Below are 27,924 nucleotides of genomic sequence, written 5' to 3' on the forward strand. Positions count from 1 at the left end.
TTATATGTCGTACCACGCGAAAGACTACGGACGTGGAAAATGTGATGCACCAGACCGTGCACAGGAAGTTATTAAACTTAAAAGGAAGCTATCCGAAGAAGATCTGGACGACGAAGAAAAATCAACTGAAGCAGCTCTCAGAGTGAGTTACAAAATTGCTTTGCTTTTAGCAAAATCCCTGCGCCCCTTCACTGATGGCGATTTAATAAAATAATGTTTGGTAGTTGCAGCGGAACATTTGTGTCCATCTCAAGTTGAACAGTTTAGGATTGTGCCATTATCTAACATGACCATTATGCGTCGCATACAGAACATGGCAGACGACGTCCAGAGCAACCTTGCAAATATCTGTAAAGATTTTATGGAGTATTCTCTAGCTCTGGACGAAAGTGTTGATATCACTGGAACAGCGCAGCTTGCCATATTTATTAGAGGTGTTAATAGAGATCTTCAGGTGAGGGAGGAGCTCCTCGATGTAGTAGCCATGAAGAACACTACAACCGGAGGTGATATTATAAGTAGTGTTGAAGAAAGTGTTGAAAATATAGGATTGTCGTGGAATTCTTTAGTTTCAGTGTCTACAGATGGTAGAGGCATACACTAAGCTAATAAAATTATGTGGCACGTGTACATTCTCCTTTATTTGTTTCATTTGTCTCAGTAATAATTCGTGAGTGATATCCCTGCAGGTAGCCGCGCATTTACATTGACTGGCGGCAGCTGTTGTGTACCCCAAATGACTCTCTCCACTCTCCGCTCTGGTCCGGTAGTGGGGGTAGCGTGCTCGCGCTGCTCCATGCTCGCAACTTGCTGCTCACAGCTTGCTCCGCGAGCACGTATGTTGTGAAGCCCTGTTGTAGCTAGACTGAATACCGTAACATCCAAATCCACCCAAAATAAACGCAAAATACACCCACTTAAAAAAGTAGACCAAAATTCGCTTGATACATTCCTAAGAGACAATCTGCACTACTTCCAATCTGACAATGTAAGTGTAGACCAGATACGGTTTAAATTCAAAGAAATAGTATCGACAGCAATTCAGAGACATATACCAAATAAATTAATAAGAGATGGTACTGTACGTAAAAAAGGTCAGAACACAATTGCAGAAACAAAGAGAAAAGTATGCTAAATTTAAAAGAACGCAAAATGCCCTAGATTGCTGCAGTTTTACAGACGCTCGAAATTTAGCGCGAACTTTTACAGAAGCTCGAAATTTCGCGCGAACTTTAATGCGAGATGCGTTTCATAGTTTACACAATGACATTCTGTCTCGAAATATGGCAGAAAACCCCAAGAGATTTTGGTCGTATGGGAAATACACCAGCGGCAAGACGCAGTCAGTACCTTCACTGCACATTAACGATGATGATGTTATTGATGACAATGTCACTGAAGTAAAATTACTAAAGGCGGTTTTGGACGAAATACCTTCACGATAGAAGACGAAGTTAATGCTCCAGAATTCGAATCAGGAACAATTGCCAACAAGAGTAACTTAGAAGCGACTTAAAACACTTAAAAAGGCAAGGCTTCTTGTCCAAATTGTATACCAGTTAGGTTCCTTTCAGTATGCCTGTACGATAACTCCATACTTAGCAATCAAATAGGACGAGTCGCTCGTAGGAAGATCCCTACAGAAAGGCTGGAAAATTGCGCAAATCACACCTTTACCAAAGACAGGAAATAGGAGTAATCCACTAAAATGTAGACCAGTATCACTAACGTAGGATTTTGGAACATATGCTGTGATCGAACATTATGAATCACCTGTAGGAAAACGATTTATTGACAAATAGCCAACACTGATCAGAAAATATCTTATTCGTGATACACAACTAACTATTTATTCCCACGAAGTAATGAGTGCTATTGACAGGGGATGTCAAACTGATTCCATATTTTTAGATTTCCAGAAGGGTTTTGACACCGTTCCTCACAAGCGACTTCTAATTAAAGTGCTTGCCAATGTAGTATCGTCTCAGTTGTGTAACTCGATTCGTTATTTCCTGTGAGAAGGGTCACAGTTAGCAATAACTGATGGAAAGTCATCGAGCAAAACAGAAATAATATCGGGCGTCCCCCAAGAACTTGTTAGAGGTCCTCAGTTGTTCTGATTTTCATAAACTACTTAGGAGACAATCTGAGCAGCTCTCTTAGATTGTTTGGAGATGACGCTGTAGTTTACCATCACTTAAAGTCATCAGATGATCAAAAAGAATTGCAAAATGATTTATACGAGATTTCTGTATGTTGCAGAAAGTGGTAATTTACTGCAAATCATGAAACGTGTGAAGTCATCCACATGAGCGCTGAAATGAGTCGGTCAAACTTCTCTTTCACGATAAATCACACAAATCTAAAGGCTGTGAACTCAACTAGATACTTACGGGTTACAGTTGTGAATGACTTAAACTGGAACTATCACACAGATAATGTTGCGGGTAAAGCAAACCAAAGATTGCGATTTATCGGCGGAACAGTTAGAAAATGCAACAGATCTACTTAAAGAGATTGCCTACATTACGCTTGCCCGCCCTCTTCTGTAATATTGCTGGTCGGTGTGGGATCCGCATCAGATAAGACATAGGAAAAATTAAAAGAAGGGAAGCTCGTTTTGTATTACCGCGAAATTTGGCAGAGAGTGCCACGGACATGATACAGATTTTGGTGTTGATCTCATGAACACAAAGGCGTTTTTCGTTGCGTCGTAATCTTCTCACGAAATTTCAATCAGCAGCTTTCTCCACCGGATGCAAAAATACTTTGTTCACGCCGACATACATAGGGAGAAACGATCATCTCAATAAAACAAAGGAAATCAGAGCTCTCACGGGGAGGTGTATGTGTTAGTTTTTTCCGCGAGCTATTTGAGAGTGGAATAATAGAGAATTAGTGTGAAGGTGGTTCGATGAACTCACTGCCAGGCATTTAAACGTGATTTACAGAGTAATCATGTAGATGAACATGTCAGTTACAGAGATTCGCCATCAAATTCTAGAAGCGTAGTGTGAATGTATCACGAAAGTGCCAACAGTACAGTAATTAGCGAAATCATTCAATGAAAAGTAGAACAACATACACGGTGAGGAACACAATGGATATCTATCTGTGGTAAAAGGAAAATCCATTTATGCTCTGGGGCAGCTCTATTTGTGCATTTTCAACGAACAGTTCGGCTTCTGCTCCTGGGAACTGTAGCAGACAGACTAATCCACTGCAAAACGTGTGATTGCCGGATACCACATTCACTAACAGAAGACTAAGAGGACTACATCAAACAGAAAATGTGGACCGCGTTGCAGTTTCTGACATGGTACTATCAAAATGAATCAGAGGGAACAAACCTTATTGGGTAGTTTCAAAGTGACGTTCGTTTCGAGCCCTTACAGGGACCAGTGAAACTACCTACCGAAATACTAAGCAGATAACATCACAGCCCAAAACAAAGTAGTGTAGCACGTTGAGATATGATATTTTCTTCCATGAGAATGCTTGTCCCCACACAGTGGCTGCAAAACAATACATTGGCGCGTTACTCTGTGCGTGCAGTGTGCTGCAGTAGGCAGTATCGCTAGATGGCGGGCTCCTTGTTGCTGGTTCAAAGCCAACCACCAGCAATTATTTTTTGTTTAGTATTTATGATTTCTGAATGTATTATGAAATATCTTATATCTGTAACGTTTGTATATCTAGAATATTTGATGACTGTATAAACACTACCATTTTGGAACACTCGATATTTGAATAAATAACTGCACTCTTCGTCCGAGAAATCAGATCTGTTCTGGCTGTACGTTGGTGTCAGTAATAAATATGCTTTCAGTGCTAAGTGTTGTACTTCATTAATGAACTTGCCTTCGGATTGTGGTTTCGACGTCACATTGGCAGAGACGACAAGTGCTTAAAATATCTACATCACCATGGCCCCAATTTGTCAACGTCAAAGCCGTAGCTTATACAGTCAGGAACCGGAATACAAGCAGTACATCGTTCCTATGATACGAATATTCAGGATACAAATGGATTTAAAAACGGTAGTAAATCAGCTTCACATCAGGTGTCTGTCAGAGTTTTCCAGAAGCGCCTGCCAGTAACTACAGCTGGGATGACTTGATGTTTTTGGCACAGCCCAGACTAGCAATGATTCGGGAATCGCGAAGAGAAGTTTATTAACTACGACAAGTTCCTGGCTGAGCCTAAGAAAACATTTGATTATAATCAATAGCAAGACTGCTTAGGATAAAAAAATTGAAGTACACGGCTTAGTATAATGGGGAACCAACACAATGATACGGACGGAATTTTTTGGTCCTTTCCAACTATCCAAATATGACAGAGGCAGACAAAATGTCTCATTTGATTAAAGAAATCACAGAAGACACATAAAAAGCTCTTCTGGTAAAGCACGCCATAACAACGTAATAATTTGTCAAGTTGCGCCAGCACGTGGAGGAAATGCAACCGAAAAAAAAGAGTCGGAAGAAAGGGGTATGATCGACTCCATAGTGTGGTCCCTATGAGGGTCATGGAGGACCTCGATGAACTCGCCTCTCTCATACGCTAGGTAGTAAGAGAAGAGAGACATCATCGTATGGCAGCCAGGAATGTCGAATCGAGTGCACAAGACATAGCAGTCATCATGTCGACTCCATACATCAGGATATAATAGACAGTGTCGAGAAAGAGATGTATCGACCTTTGGCAGCAATCTACACCACCTGTAGAACGCACTGTGAAGAATTAATTCGGACGTAACGCCACAGTCGTCAAATGACAATGAAGCATCCGACGAAGACAGGTACAACCAACTCCTCCGCCAAGTAAGATGCCCCCCATAGGAATAGACATTGGAGGACGGAAGTCAACAGGCCAGCCTACTCTGGAAACATTGTGCACTACTACAGAGAAAGAAGACGCATGTCCGGTGACTGTTACGTCGCAGGACGTTAATCATCACACAGTCCTATTGACGCCAATCGACTGCAGACGATTACAGTCGACCTGTGGGCCGAAGATCATCGCCATACCCTGGAGGATGTCACTCCCCAACACGCCGTAACCATTCCACATCATCGTTCAGAGGTGCCAACTGCTCGTCTAGACATCTAAATTAGGAAAAATAAACGAGACGACCATCTATGGAGATGAGACAGCCACAGATGAAAAATTCCTCCATGGACGACATTTACCAAGATGACATGAAATCTCTTTGACGTCATCAGTCAGTCCAGGCGCTATTCGGCTCAGGGGCTCCTTTTTCTGTAATGGCGAATGCTTATCGTCGCCGACTGAAAAAGACAATATTCCGTGATACGAAGGCGACTGTGCTGAATGTTGCAAACGGAAAATATGTCCAGCCGAGAGGAATATACATTGCAAGAATAACTATCAATGACAGAAAACAGCCCTTTGGATCTGTCGTTTTAAAAGGAAATAGTCATGATATTATTCTGGGATGGGAGTTCTTGCAGGCATCACAAGCATCGAAGATTGAGGAAGAGCAGTGCTAGCTCCAGACAGAAGAAACTCTTTCAACAAGCACTCATAACGAAGACTGTCCTGCATGTTTGTTTGCCTCTACGAGACAAGTGCCAGTCGTCAATCGAGGTGCACAGTTAAACTGTGAAACATTTTTCGATTACAAGACGCTACACAGGCTCACAAACGAAATACACATGGCTATGACGATCATAATCATTATAGATGGTCATGGATAACTTTGGATCTCAAATTATCATGATCAACCAAAAGGTGTAAGAACAGCCAAACCATTTCAGGATGGGCATATTAGTGTCATCAACGAAGAATCGTGTCTGCTACCATTTCAAGGGGCTAGGCATTTTAACTGTGCCGTTACAATACACATTTTCGATAGTGAAATTCCTCATAAATAATCCATCACAATTTGAGAAGGACAGTGATGTACATACCTAAAAGACTAGATGGAAAATTCACGTTTATTACCCATTGTTGAAACTGTCAATGGCTCAGAGAGGAGTTCAATATGCAGTAATAAAAAGTTTTGATCATTTGCCCTATAACATACGACGGTTGCCCGGAAAGTAATGCACAGCATTTTTTTTCTCAGCCGAAAGCTATGCTACGAATGCGAAACGATACGTATGTACTATTTGAAGTCTTCTGAGTGATCGCGGTAAGTTTCTGTCACTTCCGGTAGATAGCGTAGCTGCAGGTCAGTTCAAAATGGCGTCTGTAGGTGATTTACGTTTCAAGCACCGTGCCGCCATTGAATTTCTCAGTGCATAGGAAGAAACTGTAGTGAATATTCACAAACGCTTGAGGAAAGTCAATGGAGCATCTACTGTCGACATAAGTACAGTTAGTTGGTGGGCACGGAGGGTGGGGTCATCTAAAGGCGATACGGCGGAGTTCCACGATTTGAAGCGGTCGGAGAGACAATCCACGGCTGTCATACCTTATATGTTGCAGCTAGCTTCCACTTGTTTGGGCTATTAAAGGATGCCATTCGTGGAAGACATTTTGAGGACTGTGAGAAGGTGATTCAAACAGCGAAGCACTGGCTCCGCCACCAGTACAAGAACTGGTACTGACAGGGCATACACGCCCTTGTTTCGAGCTAGAGGAAGGCCATAGAACCGGATGGAGATTACGAGGAAAAATACGGTGTGCAGATAAAACATTATTATTTTGTGTGTGTAATTCTCATTACGTTCAATAAAGCATTGTTGTAGCAAAAACTACGGTACATTACTTTCTGGGCAACCCTCGTAAAATGGATGACATAAAGCGAACAAACATTTCTCACTACACAAGGAAGGACACTGTTGTCGAACTGCCAATAGCATCTGCGATGGTCGAGGAACAATGTCGGTGGGTAATGATGGACGTTCTGCTTTAGTTTTCGGATAACTTAAATTCCGGAGTGGAGAAAAAACATAAAACACGGCATCGACAGCGACGATTATCCAACAATTAGCCAACTTTCATATAGAGTTTAGCCAGCTGAACTACAGAACTGGAGAAGATGCTACAGCATATCATTGAGCCTTCAGAGAAGCCTCAGTCCTCTCCATTGTACATGGGAAGACGAAGGACGGCTTTTACGTTCCGACTAGAAACGACCGAACAAAATAACAAACAAAGATGTGTATTTGTTGGCAAGAATTTTTGACACCTCGGACTGCTTGAAAGAGGCAATTTACTTCTCTACAATGTACATGCAGTCTGCTGCTGGTAAAAAGAGACTGACGAGGCTCATCGGGAGAAAAACTGTCTTCAAAACGTCTGGCCGTTTACACTTTGTAGCGTTTCAGCCACCTTCAAAGTATGATGGAGAACGTGCTTCGACACCTTAAGTGGACGACGTGTCTTTGCTGTTCAGATGACATTGTTTTTATAGAATACATTTGAAGATGTACGCTGACTGACAACAGTGTTGAAACGTGTTCATTCTGCACGTCCCCTTCTGAATCGGAGAAAGTGTCCCTTCTTCTCCCAAGAAATAAAACTCTTCGGGCACGTAGTAAATGGCACTGGAGTCTGTCCCGATCCAGACAGATGTGACAGATGTTGGTGACTTCTCGGTACATTGGCGTGATGTGAGAAGTTTTCTCGGAATCTGCTCGTACTACCGGCGACTCGTAAAGTACTTACGTATCAAGACAAGTCCCTTGCAAAAACTACTGCAGGGAGACGCCAAATTTTCCTGGAATGAGGCGCAAGAAAGTCCTTTTCTTTTCCTTAATAAAGCACTAACATCTTCTTTAGTTATAGTGTTGTATGACGATAATGTCGCAGCAAAACTTCAGTCCGCCGCTAGTGGCTTTGCAGCTGCAATAACTGCAGTTGTTTGAGCCAATGGCCAGTGCCGGCCACATTTATTAGGCAAAGCATTCACTGCTGTGGCGGATCACCATTCCCTGTGCTGGCTGACTAGCTTGAAGGATCCATCAGGTGGACGGGCATGATGAGTACCTGGGCTTCAGGAGCAAAACGCCACAGTGATACACGAAAGCGGACGCGAACACGAGACACCTGAGTGCGTTTCAAGAAATCCTTTGGCGGAACACAGAAGTGTGGAAGAAACCTCACTCATCGCTGCATTAAATGGCATTGCTGCTGAACAGAAAGAAGATCCAGGATTGCTGAAAACGATAGAGGCCTTGAGCATGGAGGAACTGAACAAAAGATGATTCCAACAAATAAACGGAACATCTTATAATAGCAACTGTGATATGATGGAGCGGAAATGGTCGCTCGTCATCCCAGATCATCCGCAGCCGGCTATCCTACAGTGTTCCTAATACACTCCAACATCTGGTCACCTGGGATTTGTGGACTCTAGACCAAATCATATGCAGGTATAACAGGCGAGGTCTCTACCGATCCATTAGACACTATGTGAGCCACTGTAAGCCACGGAAGCCTGTGCTGAGGCATCTTTTACCAACACTGGCGGCTACAGAGCCTTTCCATCGAACTGGTATCCACTTTTGCGGATGTTTCCGAAGTCTTCAAAGGGGAATCAGTGGATAATAAACTGCAATGACTACCCGACCAACCCTGCTGTCACCAAAGTAGAGCCGACTGGTAGAGTTCCAGAAATTACGAAGTTCGTTTTAGAAGACATCATTTGGAAGCATGTAATACCCTCGGCTCGAGGCAAAGGTTTCTAGTAGAGAAAATATGAGGAATGATTTTACGTTGCGACATCGCCCACAGGATGACAACTGCCTACCATCCACAGGTGACCTGCCTCACACAACGGTTTGATAAGGCGTTGTCAGACATGCTCGCAGTGTACGTCGGTGTATCAGAAAGAGTGGGATACTATACTGCCAGTCATGACGTTCGCATACAACACAGCGCAGCAAAACGCCACAGGTTTTGCATAGTTATTTCTACTCCACGACAATGGATTCACAGTACCCGTTTCAACTGGACGATGAAGGGCACGACTGCGTGAAACACCTCATCACTAGCACTGAAGGCGAAGGACAGGTGGCTCACAAGCGGAGACAGGATGCCCAGGAGTAAGACCGACAGCGGTATAACGCCAAGCATCACCAAGTGCGCTACCGCTCATGATACTTTTTATGGATTTTTACTTCTGTGCGTGCGGAAAGTGGAATTACCGCATAAGTTACTAAAGCGCTAGATTGGACTGTATCGTATTCTTTGTCGCTTGTCAGACATCACATGCTATGCCGAGGATTGCGATCCTTCATCAAGAAGAAGAAAGCGCTGAGCCGTTGTCCGTACCCTTCGTCAGAAGGCCTTCTGCAGTCCAGGGGCACAGAGCGACGATGCAAGGTTCGAAAAGAGTGAAGAATCATTGGACATTTTTTTTTTAACCACATTCGAAACCCACCGCCTTGATAACTATGGTGGGTTGTTAGCTTACTGATTTCAGTATGTCTGCAGCAAGTCATGGTCTCTTAGCCGTTGCGGCTACTCACAAATGGTTTGTTTGCGAGTAGCTGCACCGTTTCCGTCCCTAGCCACGAGGAGGCGGACCAGATCTATGCTATCACATGCTGCATGCTGCGTGCGTGGTTTGCTGTTTCATTTACAAAGTATTATCATGTTAATAATATTTAGTATAAATATAAAACTGAATAAAATATAAAGAAAATATGAACATAGTGAGTTAGAAAGGAACAATATTACTTTACATGAATAGAATAAAGGGAAAATATTTACATTTATTGAGAATTGCTTATAGGAGTTGTCATTGGACAGTCGCAAAGCTTATAGGAGTTGTCATTGGACATTATTTATTACATTATTTTATTACATTTAAACACTACAGAGTAGCCCACCACCTGGGTTACTAAGGTGGGCCGTGTGCTACTTAAAACAAGTAACAAGCCAGGCAGTATTTGGTCTCTTAGCCGAAATGGCTGCTTGCAAGTTATGTCAGCTTGACAAGTCCCCATTCCGTTACCGTCCCTGCCACGTGGAGGCGGACCTTTTCTAATGTTTCTGCCCTGGCTGTTGCTCTGTGTGTTCGTACACTAATTATTACAGTGTGCGACGTTTATCTGCAGCTAACTGATAAAAAATAATATAATTGTTTAGATATAAAAAGTAACAAATAAAATATAAAAAGAAATATACATAAAAGAAAACAAAGGAAAAAAGAAATTCTAAACTATAAAGTGTCTACAGAGAACCGGGTTCTCGCTGCTACATTTTTAGAGTACAATTTACACATATGCCCAAAATTTGAAGTGGGCTAAATTCATCTATGTAAGATTATTAGTGATATTAGGATTTTACATGAAACATGGTAGCATAATAAATATAAAGATAACTTGCATACACAATCTTAGATACAGGAAAAGTTAGATTAAAGTATGAGATAACATACTAATTAACAATTTTTAGAAATAGGTGAATATCAAAGTTAATATAATTAATAAAAGGAATATGATTATTCTTAGAGTTAAGAAAATAACTTTCTGATTTCTCTCACATGCAACTCCTGAATGTGAAGGCTATGTATGTGCCTGTAGACTGACCATAAACTAGATTCCTCTATGTGACAATAAAAATTAGATTACAAAGACAGAAAAACAATATTAATATATCACAGGAGCTAGAAAACTATATAGACAAACCAAAAGTAAGTTGCATGGAAGTTTAAATTATGATAAATTAAATGTAAAATTACTTAAATTAATACAAGTAAGTCCAGAATATGTAGCAAGACAAGCGACAAGGTTGCGAGCCAGGAAGGGGAATCTGCATGAGTGTCCAATAAGATCTCTGATGCTCTATAAGACAAAGCTGGGAACCTTCAGTGTCTACATCCATATAGTATTGATCTACACCTTCCGTCAGAATTAATCCATGTCTGTACTATTGTCTGTGTCACTGTCAGAGCTTGTATCTTGCCAAGTTATGTGTTGAGGTTCTGTCTCTGTCTGTATTCTTGTTCTGGCAGTCGGATGTTGATTTTTGTAAATATCAAGCAGTGTCATAGACACTGAGTCAGCCAGACTATTTAAGGTGTTCCATTTATCTGGGTCCCGAAGGACCGCACTTACCTCATCATCTCTTATTGCAGGTCGTTCATGGTCGAGTAGATCACACCTTAGCACAACATGTTCAGGCGTTCCAAGAATGCCACATGTGCAAATGTCTGTTTGCCTTACTCCCATACGGTGTAGGTGTGTTGGATATGGTCCATGCCCAGTCAAGTAGTGAACCATGCCACGACTTGGCTCCACATGTTTTAGTTTTAACCTCTCAAATACATTTGGAAAAAAGGAAAAAAACACGCCGCCCTTTGTCTGATGTCTCCCATTCTCTTTGCCACGTGTCTAACTTCCATTTGTGTAGCTGTTGCTTGGTTTGTATGTTTTCTCCTGTTATTTGGAAAACCGTTTCGAGGTCACCATTTTTCAACCAATATGAGGCAGCTCTACAGCGAATAGTAAGGTCTATTGGGCATGTTCCTAGGACCACATACAGGGCCTCTACAGGTGTTGTGCTAAACGCTCCCGACATCCTAAGTAAAACACTTCTTTGCCCTCTCCTGACTATTGTTTTATAAGTTACCAAACATAGACGATGTGCCCAGGCACTTGCTGCAAAACATGCGATAGACTCGAATAATGCCGTGTGATACATCCGCATCATCGTTAATGGTAATCTGAACTGCACTGAGTTTAATCTCGCAAGTTTATGCATAATTTTAGCAGCTTTGTCAACAGTGCGCTGTATGTGTTCTTTGAAGGAGAGCCGTTCATCTAGATGGAGTCCTAAATATCTTGCTACTTGTTTCCTTTGTATATTAATGTTATTGAATTTTATACTAGGATTTCGCTGGAGTATTCCCTTGAGCAATAAATAAACTGTTTTATTTCCTGCTATTTTCAATTTGTTCTGATTACACCAGTGATTGATCCTCTGTAGTATTAAAGTACATTTATTTTCCAATTGCAGTCTAGATGGTGCAGAAACAACAACCAAAAGATCATCTGCATAGGCGACAACACCTTCTACAAGTGTGTCCCTATCCAAGATGTCCAACAGTGGCTCAATCGCTATATCCCAAAAAATGGGACCACAGATTGATCCCTGTGGACATCCCTTGGTTACTCTCTTAACCACCTTCTCTGTTCCTGCTTTCCATTCTACAATTCTTCCCCTACAGTAGTCCATAAAACTAGAATACAGGGCAGTAGGTAGTCGAATTTCCCGTAATCTAGCAAATAGTGACGGCCACCAGAGATTATCAAAAGCTCCAGCGATATCAATGAGTATAGCGACCGCATATTTCTCCGTCGTATTCCCCACAATTTGTAGGGCGCGGTTTATGGCGTCATCTATCGATTTTTGTTCTCTAAATCCAAATTGGTGGGGAGTTAGACCATAAAGGCGCATATGTGCCTGTAGTCTATCACACAGGAGCCTCTCCTGCACCTTTGCAAGTGTGTTCAGGAGACAGATAGGTCAATAAGATTTCGGGTCAGTTGGATCCCTATCTTCAGACTTTTTAATAATGACTGCATTAGCCATTTTCCAGAGTGTAGGGATTCTTCCTTGTAGAAGAGCTTCGTTAAAAAGGTCAGTTAAATTAACTGTCATTGGACAGTCGCAAAGCTTCGACGGGAGGGTCTAACTTGATGGTGAAGAGGATGTAACGACGCGGATAGAACGCGAGGATCCATTAGCGCCGCCATGCCGGATGCTGTAGTCGGCTCCAATGAGGAGTTCTCTAGCAGTGGGTCGCAGTTTTGCAAAAGAGAGAGAGGAACGCCCTGAGAAATGGGGCACGCATTGTGGCGTGGTGGATGATGTTGCTCACTGACGTGCTACAGTTTTCCTCGTCGCCGATAGAACGTAAACATTAATATGTTTGATTTTCAATCTTAATTTGCACCTGAAAACTTTTCATGTAACGCGACGTTCAAGGATAATGATGATGTCGTACATACTCTTTCCACTTAGTTATCAATGACAACAGCATACACTTAGAGATGAAGAACAATGGTGTCTTTGTCACACTAATACCCAAAAAAGGAAATAGGAATAATCCGCTCAATTACAGGCCCATATCACTAACGTCGATTTGCAGTAGTTTTTTGGAACATATACTGTGTTCGAACATTATGAATTACCTCGCAGAAAACGATTTATTGACACATAGTCAGCATGGATTCAGAAAACATCGTTCTTGTGAAACACAACTAGCTCTTTATACACATGAAGTAATGAGTGCTATCGACAGGGGATGTCAAATTAATTTCATATTTTTAGATTTCCAGAGAGCTTTCGAGACCGTTCCTCACAAGCGTCTTCTAATCAAACAGCGTGCCTATGGAATATCGCCTCAGTTGTGTGACTGGATTCGTGATTTCCTGTCAGAAAGGTCACAGTTCGTAGTAATAGACGGAAAGTCATCGAGTAAAACAGAAGTAATATCCAGCGTTCCCCAAGGAAGTGTTATAGGCTCTCTATTGTTCCTGATCTACACTCATGCTCATAAATTAAGGATAATTGCAGAATGTGGTGCCACACAACGTGGCACTACAAAAAACTGGCTCTAACAGCATAGGCACATAGGGAACACACACGACACAGATCTGTAAGTCCACGGTATTGCTGATAAGTTGAGAAAACCGTCCCGAAACACATGTGCTACAAAACATCTTTGTTTCCTGCGCATGTACCCCGACATCAATATGGGATATGATCACCATGCACACGTACACAGGTCGCAAAACGGGTTGGCATACTCTGGATCAGGTGGTAGAGCAGTTGCTGGGGTATAGCCTCCCATTCTTGTACCAGTGCATGTTGGAGCTCCTGAAGTGTCGTAGGGATTTGAAGACGTGTAGCGATACATCGACTGAAAGCATTCCAGACGTGCTCGATGGGGCTTAGATCTGGAGAACAGGCAGGTCACTCCATTCGCCTGATATCTTCTGTTTAAAGGTATTCCTCCACGATGGCAGTTCAGTGGGGCCGTGCATTATCATTTATCAGGAGGAAGGTGGGACCCACTGCACTCCTGACACGGAGGACATACTGGTGCAAAATGACGTCCCAATACACCTGACCTGTTACAGTTCCTCTGTCAAAGACATGCAGGGGTGTACGTGCACCAATTATAATCCCACATCACACCATCAAACCACGACCTCCGTACAGGTCCCTTTCAAGGACATCAAGGGGTTGGTATCTGGTTCCTGATTCACGTCAGATGAAAACCCGGCAATCATTGTTTAGACTATACCTGGACTCGTCCGTGAACATAATCTGGGACCACTGTTCCAGTGACCATGTACTGTGTTCTTGACACCAGGCTCTACGGGCTTTCCTGTGGCCAGGGGTCAGTGGAATGCACCTGGCAGGTCTCCGGGTGAATAAAAAAAATGGTTCAAATGGCTCTGAGCACTATGGGACTTAACATCTATGGTCATCAGTCCGCTAGAACTTAGAACTACTTAAACCTAACTAACGTAAGGACATCACACAACACCCAGTCATCACGAGGCAGAGAAAATCCCTGACCCCGCCGGGACGGGTGAATAAACCATGTCTGTTCAGTCGTCTGTGGACTGTGTGTCTGGAGACAACTGTTCCAGTGGCTGCGGTAAGGTCCCGAGCAAGGCTACCTGCAGTACTCCGTGGCCATCTGCGGGCACTGATGGTGAGATATCGGTCTTCTTGTGGCGTTGTACACTGTGGACGTCCCGTACTGCGGCGCCTGGACACTTTTCCTGTCTGCTGGAATCGCTGCCATAATCTTGAGATCACACTTTGTGGCATAGAAGGGCCCGTGCTACGACCTGCTGTGTTTGACCAGCCTCCAGTCGCCCTTGTATTCTACCCCTCACAACGTCATCAATATGTGTTCTTTGCGCCATTTTCAACACACACTCACCATTTGCACGTCTGAAAACGTCTCCACACTTACTCGCTGCACCGTACTCTGACATGCACCGACTCACCTCGGCGTATGTGGACTGCTGCCAGCGCCAACGTGCGACGACCGGAGGTCAAATGCTCCGCATGGTCAAACCCCGAGGTGATTTAAACCCGCAAACCGCCCACCAGAGCGTTGTTTCACCATGTATCAGCATTATCCTTAATTTATGAGCGTGAGTGTATATTAACGACCTAAGAGACAATCTGAGTAGCCGTCTTAGATTGTTTGCAGATGATGCTGTCATTTACCGTCTTGTAAAGTCATCAGATGACCAAATGAATTGCAAAATGATTTAGATAAGATATCTGTGTGGTTCGAAAAGTGGCAATTGACCCTGAATAAAGAAAAGTGTGAAGTTATTCACATGAGTACTAAAAGAAAACTGCTAAATTTCGATTATGAAATAAGTCACACAGATCTGAAGGCTGTAAATTCAACTAAATATTTAGCGATTACAGTTACAAATAATCTAAATTGGAACGGTCACATAGATAATGTTGTGGGTAGAGCAAACCAAAGACTGCGATTCATTGGCAGAACACTGAGAAGGTGCAACAGGTCTACCAAAGAGACTACGCTTGTCCGCCCTGTTCTGGAGTATTTCTGTGCTGTGTGGGATCCGCGTCAGGTTGGACTGACGGATGACATCGAAAAAGTACAAAGAAGGGCAGCTCGCAGCTCATTTTGTACTATCGCGAAATAGAGGAGATAGTGCCACAGATATGATACGTGAACTGGAGTGGCAATCATTAAAACAATGGCGTTTTTCGTTGCTACGGGCTCTTCTCATGAAATTTCAATCACCAGTTTTCTCTTTAGATTTCGAAAACATTCCGTTGGCACCCTCCGACATAGGGAGAAATGATCATCAAGATAAAATAAGAGAAATCAGGGCTCGCACAGAAAAATGTAAGTCTCGTTTTCCCCGCTCACCGTTCTAGAGTGGAACGGTAGAGAGACAGCTGAAGGTGGTTGATGGAACCCTCTGCCAGGCACTTTACTGCGAATATCAGAGTTATCACGTAGATGTAGATGAAAACAGGTTCACTGGTTTTAATAAAAGGAACATGTTGGAGAATCACCACATCAAATGGGTTTACTAGGTAGTGTGAAAAGAATCTGTGTTAAGCAAGACTTTTCTTATACCAGCTGTTGTGCAGCTATATGATTCCTATCTACTGCTATTCTGTAATCACTGACTGGGGAACCGTGTCAGCGTTAGGGTTGTGTAAACAGAGTACATGACTACTGCCTTCGTTCTAAGTCTTGTCTCGTTCAACACATTTGCTTTGACTGCGTCTAACGAGGAGAACGTGGCGAGTGACATCACCCGATTTCCCAGAAACTTCCGTCAGTGAAAGAGGTGTCAAGATGAGCGAACGCGTTTCTCGTGTTATCAGTAGATACTCGACCATTTCTGAAAAAAAAAACGACGGTCAGAATTTTCCGATGTATTTTCCTGCACTTTGTGTGCATTTTACCATGCACTGTCGTCCGACGAAGTGCTGGCACAGTGGTTAGCGTCGTGTATCTTTAAAAAAAAAATTACACCTTCTGTTCGAAACCTGACTATTACTTTTATGTTGGTTTTTCTTTTACATTGTTACTTTCATTATACTATTACTTTTATTTTTGTTTTTAATTTGTATACCCACGTCTATAGAGGATTACTACACGAATGTTTTCCAATGTATATTGATATAGCGTTGTCCTTATTCGTCTACCAACTTTAAGTTAGATGAATGAACTAAAGAAAAAATAAGAAATCTAGCTAAAATTGTTTTCGGTGAAATTTCTGTCGTGTAACCGGATTCATAATAAATTGCAAGCTCCAGTTTTCGGGAAAGTAATCCGTTATGCATGGTTTTCCGCGAAATTATTGCCAGTGGACGAAATCTTCAGCAATGTCAACGGCGTTTCTTTCCCGAGTGAGAAGAAACGTCACTGTTGCAAACCTATTTTTGCGCGATGCTCGTGATGTTCAGAATATCTGTGTTTCGAATGTTCCTAGGATCGGTATCATCCAAGGAAAAACACCAAATCTTCCTGAAGAATAAACATATGAATATAATATGAGTATTAATATAAGAACTTATATAAGAATGAAATATCAGAATATGAGAATTAGAAAAGATTGTAACCCCTAAACACACCATACAGCCACATATACTATAAATGTATGACACTTGTTTGAAATCTGGTTGTAATTATACAATTACTATAATGCCATTGCATCTTCCAATTTGATAAGAAACGCTCGTGTGGTGACCTTCTACGGATATGGGTAGATAAATGAATAGAATAAAAATAACATAAAATAAATAAAAACAATAATCGGCTATCGAACATGGGGCGCAAAATTAAGAAGGCACGGCGTTAACCACAGAGACGCCATTTCGTCTTAGCGTATCATGCAGTAAAAGGTACAAAAATTACCTCGACAACTTTGACCGTCTTTTTTTCCAAAATAGCTCGAGTATCTACAGATAAGTTGAGGCATGCGCTCGCTTGTTTTGACTCCCCATCCACAGAGTAACGTTCCTGGAAAACCGCGTGATAGCAGTTGGCGTGTTCATCTCGTATGTTGACGAAACGGTCGGTGAGCTCAAATGGTTCAAATGCGTCTGAGCACTATGGGATTTAACATCTGAGGTCATCAGTCCCCTAGAACTTAGAACTACTTAAACATAACTAACCTAAGGACATCACACACATCCATGCCCGAGGCAGGATTCGAACCTGCGACCGTAGCAGCAGCGCGGTTCCGAACTGAAGCGCCTAGAACCGCTCGGCCACAGCGGCCGGCTGCTAAGGACGGGAAGAAAGCCAATGTGCACTCCGTCTGCATACCAGGGGGAGTCAAACAAGATGTAGAAAGGATCCTTCCGGATGCCATGAAGGGTACAGGGTGCTGCCAACTGCAGGTGGTGGCTCTATAGATCGGAAGAGATTCTCTCTGGTTTCCGGCGGCTATCTGGTGAAGACTGTCAGTCTTGCTAGCGAGGTGAAGGAAGAGCTCACCATCTGCAGCATCGTCGACAGGACCGATTGCGGACCTTTGGTACAGAGCCGAGTGGAGGGTCTGAATCAGAGGCTCAGACGGTTCTGCGACCGTGTAGGCTGCAGATTCCTCAACTTGCGCCATAGGTTGGTGGTGTTTCGGGTTCCGCTAAATAGGTCAGGTGTCCACTACACACAGGAGGCGGCTACACGGGTACATCTACATCTACATACATACTCCGCAATCCACCATACGGTGCGTGGCGGAGGGTAGCTCGTACCACAACTAGCATCTTCTCTCCCTGTTCCACTCCCAAACAGAACGAGGGAAAAATGACTGCCTATATGCCCCTGTACGAGCCCTAGTCTCTCTTATCTTTGTGGTCTTTCCGCGAAATGTAAGTTGGCGGCAGTAAAATTGTACTGCAGTCAGCCTCAAATGCTGGTTCCCTAAATTTCCTCAGTAGCGATTCACGAAAAGAACGCCTCCTTTCCTCTAGAGACTCCCACCCGAGTTCCTGAAGCATTTCGCGAGATGATTAAAACTGCCATAACAAATCTAGCAGCCCGCCTCTGAATTGTTTCTATGTCCTCCCTCAATCCGACCTGATAGGGATCCAAAACGCTCGAGCAGTACTCAAGAATAAGTCGTATTAGTGTTTTATAAGCGGTCTCCTTTACAGATGAACCACATCTTCCCAAAATTCTACCAATGAACCGAAGACAACTATCCGCCTTCCCCACAACTGCCATTACATGCTTGTCCCACTTCATATCGCTCTGCAATGTTACGCCCAGATATTTAATCGACGTGACTGTGTCAAGCGCTACACTACTAATGGAATATTCAGACATTACAGGATTCTTTTTCCTATTCATCTGCATTAATTTACATTTATCTATATTTAGAGTTAGCTGCCATTCTTTACACCAATCACAAGTCGTGTCCATGTCATCTTGTATCCTCCTACAGTCACTCAATGACGACACCTTCCCGTACACCACAGCATCATCAGCAAACAACTGCACATTGCTATCCACGCTATCCAAAAGATCATTTATGTAGATAGAAAACAACAGCGGACCTACCACACTTACCTGGGGCACTCCAGATGATAGCCTCACCTCCGATGAACTCTCACCATCGAGGACAACGTACTGGGTTCTATTACTTAAGAAGTCTTCGAGCCACTCACATACTTGGGAACCAATACCATATGCTCGTACCTTAGTTAGGAGTCTGCAGTGGGGCACCGAGTCAAACGCTTTCCGGAAGTCAAGGAATATGGCATCCGTCTGATATCCTTCATCCATGGTTCGCAAGATATCAAGTGAAAGAAGGGCGAGTTGCGTTTCGCAGGAGCGATGCTTTCTAAAGCCGTGTTGACGCATTGACAGTAACTTCTCTGTCTCAAGGAAATTCATTATATTCGAACTGAGAATATGTTCGAGAATCTTGCAACAAACCGATGTTAAGGATATTGGTCTGTAATTTTGAGGATCCGTCCTTCTACCCTTCTTATATACAGGCGTCACCTGCGCTTTTTTCCAGTCGCTCGGGACTTTACGTTGGCCATGAGTGGGGCTGTATGGCGTGGACTGGGCGGTTTTTCAGGACTCCAATTTCAAAGGGTACAGGGCAAAGAAAAGACGAGAATTGACCAAGCAACCGTCGGTATTGTAGTTGTAAATTGTCGTAGCTGTGTTGGAAAAGTACCAGAGCTTCAAGCGGTGATAGAAAGCACTGAATCTGAAATCGTTATAGGAACAGAAAGCTGGCTAAAGCGGGAGATAAATTCTGCCGAAATTTTTACAGAGGCGCAAACCGTGTTCAAAAAGGACAGATTAAATAAAGTAGGCGGTGGCGTGTTTGTGTCTGTTAGTAGTAGTTTATCTTGTAGTGAAGTTGAAATAGTTAGTTCCTGCGAATTACTATGGGTAGAGGCTATACTCAAAAGCCGTACCAAAATAATAATTGGCTCCTTCTACCGACCCGCCGACTCAGATGATATAATAGCTGAACGGTTCAAACAAAACTTGAATCTCATTACAAATAAGTACCCCACTCAAACAGTTATAATTGGTTGAGACTTCAATCTACCCTCGATTTGTTGGTGAAAATACATGTTCAAAGCCGGTGGTACACAGAAAACATCTTCCAAAATTGTACTAAATGCTTTATCTGAGAATTACTTTGAACAATTAGTTCATGAGCCCACACGAATTGTAAATGGTTGCAAAAACACGCTTGACCTCTTAGCCACAAATAACCCTGATCTAATAAGAGGGCATCATGACGGATACAAGGATTAATGAACACAAGGTCATTGTCGCAAGGCTCATAACTGTATCAACCGAAATCACTAAAAATAAACGCAAAATATATCTATTTAAAACAGCAGATAAAAATTCGCTTGATGCCTTTCTAAGAGAGAGTTTCTATTCCTTCCAAGCTAATTATGTAAGTGTAGACCATGTATGGCTCAAATTCAAAGATACACTATCGACAGCAAGAGATAGATTCATACCGCGTAAGTTATTGATAGACGGGACTGATCCACCATGGTACACAAAACACGTCAGAACAATGTTGCAGAAGCAGCGAAAAAATCATGCCAAATTCAGAAGAACGCAAAATCTCTAAGACTGGTTAAGTTTCACGGAAGCTCGAAATTTGACTTTTTAATAGTTTCCACAATGAAACATTGTCTCAAAATATGGTAGAAAACCCAAAGAGATTCTGGTCGTATGTAAAGTACACCATTGGCAAAAAACAGTCAATACCGTCACTGCGCGATAGCGATAGCGATAGAAATGTTACCGATGATGGTGCCAAGAAAGCGGAGTTACTAAGTATAGTTTTCCGTAATTCCTTCACGAAAGAAGACGAAGTAAATATTCCAGAATTCGAAACCATTACAGCCCTTAGTATGAGTGACATAAAAGTAGATATCTTAGGTGTTGCGAAATAGTTCAAATCACTTAAGAAAGGCAAGTCTTCCGGTTCAGATAGTATACCAATCAGGTTCCTTTCAGAGTATGCAGACACAATAGCGCCTTTCTTAGCAATCATATACAACCGCTTACTTGACGAAAGGTCTGTTCCTAAAGACTGGAAAGTAGCACAGGTAACACCAATATACAAGAAAGGAAATAGGAGTAACCCACTGAATAACAGACCCATATCACTGACCTCAATTTGCAGTAGGATTTTGGAGTATGTACTGTACTAGAAGATTATGAATCACCTTGAAGAAAATGACTTGTTGATACATAACCAAAACGAATTCATAAAATATCGTTCTTGTGCAACGCAGCTAGCTCTTTATTCCCATGAAGTAATGAGTGCTGTCGACAAGGGATCTCAGATCGCTTTCATATTTCTAGATTTCCAGAAGGCTTTTGATACCGTTCCTCACAAGCGACTATTAATCAAATTGCGTGCATATGGAGCATCGTCTCAGTTGTGCGACTGGATTCGTGATTTCCTCTCAGAGAGGTCACAGTTCGTAGTGGTAGACGGTAAATCATCGAGCAGAACAGAAGTGATATCTGGCGTTCCGCAAGGTAGTGTCATAGGCCCTCTGCTGTTCCTGATTTACATAAATGATCTAGGTGATAATCTGAGCAGCCCCCTTAGATTGTTTGCAGATGACACTGTAATTTACCGTCTAGTAAAATCATCAGACGATCAATTCCAATCACAAAATGATCTAGAGAGAATTTATGTATGGTGCGAAAAGTGGCAATTGGCACTAAACAAAGAAAAGTGCGAGGTCATCCACATGGGTAATAAAAGAAATCCCATAAATTTAGGGTATACGATAAATCGCACAAACCTAAGGACTGTCAATTCGACTAAATACCTAGGAATTACAATTACGAGTGACTTAAATTCGAAAGACCACATAGATAATATTGTGGGGAACGCGAAACAAAGACTGCGCTTTGTTGGCAGAACACATAGAAGATGCGACAAACCCACCAAAGAGACAGCCTACATTACACTTGTCCGTCCTCTCCTGGAATATCGCTGCTCAGTGTGGGATCCTTACCAGGTAGGATTGACGGAGGACATTGAAAAAGTGCAAAGAAGGGCAGCACGTTTCGTGTTATAGCGCGGTAGGGGTGAGAGTGTCACTGATATGTTACGCGAGTTGGGGTGGCAGTCACTGAAAAAAAGTCGGTTTTCTTTGCGACGAGATCTATTTACGAAATTTCAATCACCATCTTTCTCTTCCGAATGCGAAAATATTTTGTTGACACCCACCTACGTAGGCAGAAATGATCATCATGATAAAATAAGAGAAATCAGAGCTCCAACGGAAAGATTTAGGTGTTCCTTTTCCCCATGCGCCATTCGAGAGTGGAATGGTAGAGAAGTAGTACGAAAATGGTTCGATGAACCCTCTGCCAGGTACTTAAGTGTGAATTGCAGAGTAACCATGTAGATGTAGTTGGTTAAATTTCGCTTACTGAGAGAAAAATTCATTTCTTAGCCTCCTTTCTTTATACAACAAAGTCGCCCACTGCATCTACAATGATCGTACCGATCCTTAAATAAACGAGAAAGCTTTTGCCCTAGAATTAGTCATTACTGAAAAAAATGGAATGCGCTACGACCACGTGGGGTGGAAACGTGTTAGTGATCTGTTGTTATTCATCTGTGTCTGACTCAATCCTCATACAATTCTAGCACGTGCTTTGTTTTTTCAAGTTAAGAATTCAAATGAGTAAGTATATTCCACAGAGTCAATAATTTATTACTTAATGCGTCACTCTGCGCAAAAGACAATTGTCCAGCATTAGGGATAATATTCAGACGAACTATGCTTCCGTAAACACACTGTCAGTGAAACAAAATGAAATAACCAGCCACCAGTGAAGACTCTCACAGCGATAGGTGAAGAAATAATCAGTTATAGAGGAACAAATAATAATAGTAAATTTCAAACTTGATCTTTAAAATTAAGATGTGTAGGCAATGGTTATACCAAAACAGGAGATGCAAACGTAGTTTCTGTTCTCAATAGATGGGAAAATGCAGCTGAGTTGGAAAGTGTTGAACGCTAAATGAGAGGAGATCATCTCCTGGGGGCAAGGTACGTTGAATGTACCAAAAGTTATCATAAAATGTGGAGACCGCGAAATCGCCATTCCTTGAACTCTAAAAATGGAGTTGTATCTAATGTAACAGTTCGTTCATCGACTGGCGCAGCTTGGTCACCACGTTGTGCTCAAACCTCACACCAAGGGAGCGATCTGCTCGTAGTAAAATGTACGTTACCGGAAACACCTAAACCTCCCCATGATAGAGTGATTGTGATAAGAATTCTTTGAATGCGAGAATGTAAAGGACAACGAACGGTGACAACACTGCGAGGGATACACGTGCGACCAACAACCGTGAAAGCTAGCAAATTTATTCTACTGTTAAGTCTCCTCCTCCTAGAGAGTTTGTCACAAGTAAATGCGAAATCATCACAGGAACATTTACCTCTATTGAACAAATCAGGATAACAAATCTTATTTTACTTACAAGTTAATTAACCATCGCATACAAATTCCTCAAAATGGATGTAATTAATTAATATGAAAGGACTTATACTATCACGTTTAAGAAAGGGATATCTCATTGAACGCACCTTAACTTGATGTACCCAAGGAATAAGCATACTCATCTATCAAGGTCTACAGCACAATTATACCTAAACACCTGCCCCCGCTTTGTGGTAAGGAGCAGCGCTTGACTCTTTTATTGGCAGAGGCATCGACTCGACTAGGCAAAGAAAACGTACAATGGAGTACAATTTTCCGCATTCTCTCCTTCTGAACGAGCAGGAACAACCACAGTGTCACATGATTCGCTTCATGTTATTCTAAAAAGCATCTTTGGGCCTCAAACCAAGAGGAGAGGAGCATAAATCTGGATGTTAGTGGCAATAGGAAAAAGAAACTTCTCTGATAATTCAAAAATATTCACCCATGCTTCCAACTCAAACGGACAAAGAAGAAAAAGAAAGTAACAGTAGTCACAGAGAAGAGGCTGCTGGATTCAAGGCAAGAAATTTCCTGAAATCAGTAATTAAGTTTCTTCTTATCTCACCTCTTTTTTTTGCGGAACTGTAACTCACTCTGGACAATTTGGTACCACATTTGTCCATTTACCACTCTTCGTGCGGTTATTAATATTCTGAAAGTAGCAGTTGTGTAATTTATGGCGAGGTGTTAACCAAAGCAAGACGCACACCTAATGTTATGAGTAACTGAATCATAGCTTACCTAAATTCTCAATCTTTTCTTCAGTGCCTTTACCCCCTCTTCAGCCACAATCTCTTTGTTTACACCCTTCTTATCCATTCCTCCACTTGTATCTGACAGTTTCACTTGGTGTGTGTTAGAGATGTCTGATTGTAGTCTAATGATACTTCATGGGATACAATATTTTCTATAATCAGTGTCTTCTACTTTTTATAGATGCGATCTACTGAGAGAGTAGCAATGTGGCCTGTAGGCTTAGTCACAGATTATGGTATCAGCACACCTGTGGTTGCAGATGGCAAGTTTAAGGGCTTCTATGATGGTTGGATTGGTGGACGCAAGTTTCCTGTTGATATGGCAGGTTTTGCGGTCAGTGTAGAATTCTTGCTGCAGGTAAGGCAAGCTAACATTTCCGTAGCATATAGAGAAAGACAGAAGTGTAGTTAATTATTTGTAGCAGCTGTTTTTGGAAACAAAGAAGTTTTTGAGTATACCTGCGGAAGCTAAATTGCTCAAACGTAACTACATCCTGAGAATGAAAAATAATGTTTGTTTTGTTACTTATCTGCTCCACACTTACACATTGTTGTACATATACTACAAGAAATGCTAGAGTATTTGTGTAAAAGTTCTGTAACTTCTCATTTACAGAGACCAAACGCTTTGATGCCATACAAGGTTGGTTTTGAAGAAGATCGTTTTTTGAAAAGTTTGGCGCCATTTGAGCCCCGTGAAATAGAACTAAAAGCCAACAACTGCACCAAGGTAACAGAAAAATATTTAACTATCAAATCCAAAATCATGCAGTACACTGTACTGAAGGATGGACAAAAATATGTGTCTTGCATAGGCCTATTTGATACATTAAAGTTTTAGTAAAAGAGTCTAAAAAGTTTATTGAAATAATGAACGCTATTAAAATGAGGTGTTTGATATCTTTAAATTATTTATATATCTGTTTTTCAGTTTAAGAGAAGACTTATCTTTCACTCTTTTCATGTGAAGTGTAATACCCCTTTCTAAAAAAAAATAGTTTTTTGTATGTATGTAAAGATTTCGGGTGTCGATGCAAACGTCAGAGACATCGTGCGTAAATACTCGTGTAAGAGAAGAAGGTGCAGCCTTCAAATCTTTTTAGACAGTGCTAGGAGAAGCCTGGGTCTTCCCATTTGTTTTTCCTACTCCAGTTGTTATAATGTAAGCATCGTGGGCTGTAGTTGTGAATGACTTCTAATGTAAGGAACTGATTCTGAGCTACCTACCTATTGTATCATTATTACATCCACCAGATCACATGTTTGTGCCAGTACTTATTGTGTTAAATGTTATGGCTCTCAGCTTTTATCGCGGGGAGGAAACAACATTTCGATGTGCCACCAATACGCCACTGGCGTGATTTTATTAATAAACCATAATGTTAATTCTTGTTTATCACACGACCAGTACCTGCAGTTATTCAGAGAAGAAGTCTGAAAGTTTGTAATCTATCATAACAACATATAGTGGTTAGCAATTCACACTATGCAATTTACATTTTCTAAAATTCCATCGGTCCACAGCCTCAGTTGCGTCGTTCCCAAAACCAATCTGGGATAGCTTACAAACTACATTGGGGTAAAGTTTTATTTGAAATATTCGAGTGAGGAGAAATGGAAGCCAGCTCACATTGGCGACATTCATTAGATAACATCTATATTATGAACCTGTAATTGTTTTAATTGTTGTAATTGTTCGCTTCTTTTTCTTTATTGTATGAACAAACAGTGAGGGAAAACCTGAAATTGTAACTGCTCAGACAGAGACAAAAATGAAATGAAATAAGCAAGAAAATATAGAAAGAAATAAATCAAAAATCTGGATTAGAATGAAAGGATTTAAGGTAAGATAAAGCTTTTTATTGCGCAATACTGCTAAAAGTAGGTACTAGGCTGCAAGTTTATGCTTTTCTTTTTAAATATCTCAGCAGTACACAACTTTTCTATCTCAGGTACCGCAACCTTCATAAAATACAATACAGCGAACAGCGACAGACATAACAATACGCAGTGTAGCTGGGCCAAGACTGACAATCTTGTTACAATTCGCAAAAAATGGCGTATTCCAATATCGAAGTGAATGCAGTCAGTATTGTGGTCATTCGACAGCGGCGTTAATATTCTCCATTGTCAGTTAACAGCAGTTATTATAAAAACGGTGTATTGTGGTTCATCAATTTTTCATCATTATGATCAAAACTATAAATTTTGGGAATTCGTGGTAGGTTTCTGTGAGACCAAACTGCTGAGGTCATCGGTCTCTAGACTTACACACTACTTAATCTAACTTAAACTAACTTACTCTAAGGACAACACACACACCCATGCCCGAGGGAGGACTCGAAACACTACTTAATCTAACTTAAACTAACTTACTCTAAGGACAACACACACACCCATGCCCGAGGGAGGACTCGAACTTCCGACGGGGGGAGCCGCGTGTACCGTGACAAGACGCCCTAGACATTGCGGCTACCCCGCGCGGCTCAAAACTGTAAAAAAGTAAAAATGTGGGAAATGAATTTTAGTAAAATGTTACGAGATAAAAATGAATTTAAACTTGGAAGATATTAATGCTGCTGTGAGTGAAACCAATATGCATTCTAAACGTGACAAATTTCAGCACCAGCGTCTAGTAAACTCGAAAAAGGGCAACTTTTGCAAAAGCATTTATCTGAGATGTACACATTGTAAAACGAAATAAGAAGTGATATCTCCAGAATGAGATTTTCACTCTGCAGTGGAGTGTGCGCTGATATAAAACTTCCTGGCAGATTAAAACTGTGTACCCGACCGAGACTCGAACTCAGGACCTTTGCCTTTCGCGGGCAAGTGCTCTACCATCTGAGCTACCGAAACATGACTCACGCCGGGTACTCACAGCTTTACTTCTGCCAATATCTCGTCTCCTACCTTCCAAACTTTACAGAAGCTCTCCTGCGAACCTTGCAGAACTAGCACTCCTGAAAGAATGGATATTGCGGAGACATGGCTTAGCCACAGCCTGGGGGATGTTTCCAGAATGAGATTTTCACTCTGCAGCGGAGTGTGCGCTGATATGAAACTTCCTTGCAGATTAAAACTGTGTGCCCGACCGAGACTCGAACTCGGGACCTTTACCTTTCGCGGGCAAGTGCTCTATGCAGGAGAGCTTCTGTAAAGTTTGGAAGGTAGGAGACGAGATACTGGCAGAAGTAAAGCTGTGAGTACCGTGCGTGAGTCGTGCTTCGGTAGCTCAGATGGTAGAGCACTTGCCCGCGAAAGGCAAAGGTCCCGAGTTCGAGTCTCGGTCGAGCACACAGTGTTAATCTACCAGGAAGTTTCATATCAGCGCACACTCCGCTGCAGAGTGAAAATCTCATTCTGGAAACATCCCCCAGGCTGTGGCTAAGCCATGTCTCCGCAATATCCTTTCTTTCAGGAGTGCTAGTTCTGCAAGGTTCGCAGGAGAGCTTCTGTAAGGTTTGGAAGGTAGGAGACGAGGTACTGGCAGAAGTGAAGCTGTGAGCACCGGGCGTGAGTCGTGCTTCGGTAGCTCAGATGGTAGAGAACTTGCCCGCGAAAGGCAAAGGTCCCGAGTTCGAGTCTCGGTCGGGCACACAGTTGTAATCTGCCAGGAAGTTTCAAGAATTGATATGTCCACTCCGGTTACTAAAGATGAAATGACTATAAATTTCGGTGTAGCAACGAAAATAT

At 42.0% G+C, this 27,924-nt stretch overlaps 1 protein-coding gene across 1 annotated transcript in view; it reads left to right on the top strand.

Moving 5' to 3' along the window:
- Window positions 1–24,640, top strand: part of LOC124593966 (galactosylgalactosylxylosylprotein 3-beta-glucuronosyltransferase P-like) — a 201,037-nt gene extending 176,397 nt beyond the window's left edge. Inside the window, exon 5 of the mRNA XM_047132315.1 lies at window positions 24,410–24,640. Coding sequence (XP_046988271.1) covers window positions 24,410–24,640 — 231 coding nt within the window. The remainder of the gene's footprint in view (window positions 1–24,409) is intronic.
- Window positions 24,641–27,924: the final 3,284 nt, after the last annotated feature.

The sequence above is a fragment of the Schistocerca americana genome, chromosome 2 (assembly GCF_021461395.2).
Source record: "Schistocerca americana isolate TAMUIC-IGC-003095 chromosome 2, iqSchAmer2.1, whole genome shotgun sequence".
Taxonomy (NCBI): domain Eukaryota; kingdom Metazoa; phylum Arthropoda; class Insecta; order Orthoptera; family Acrididae; genus Schistocerca; species Schistocerca americana.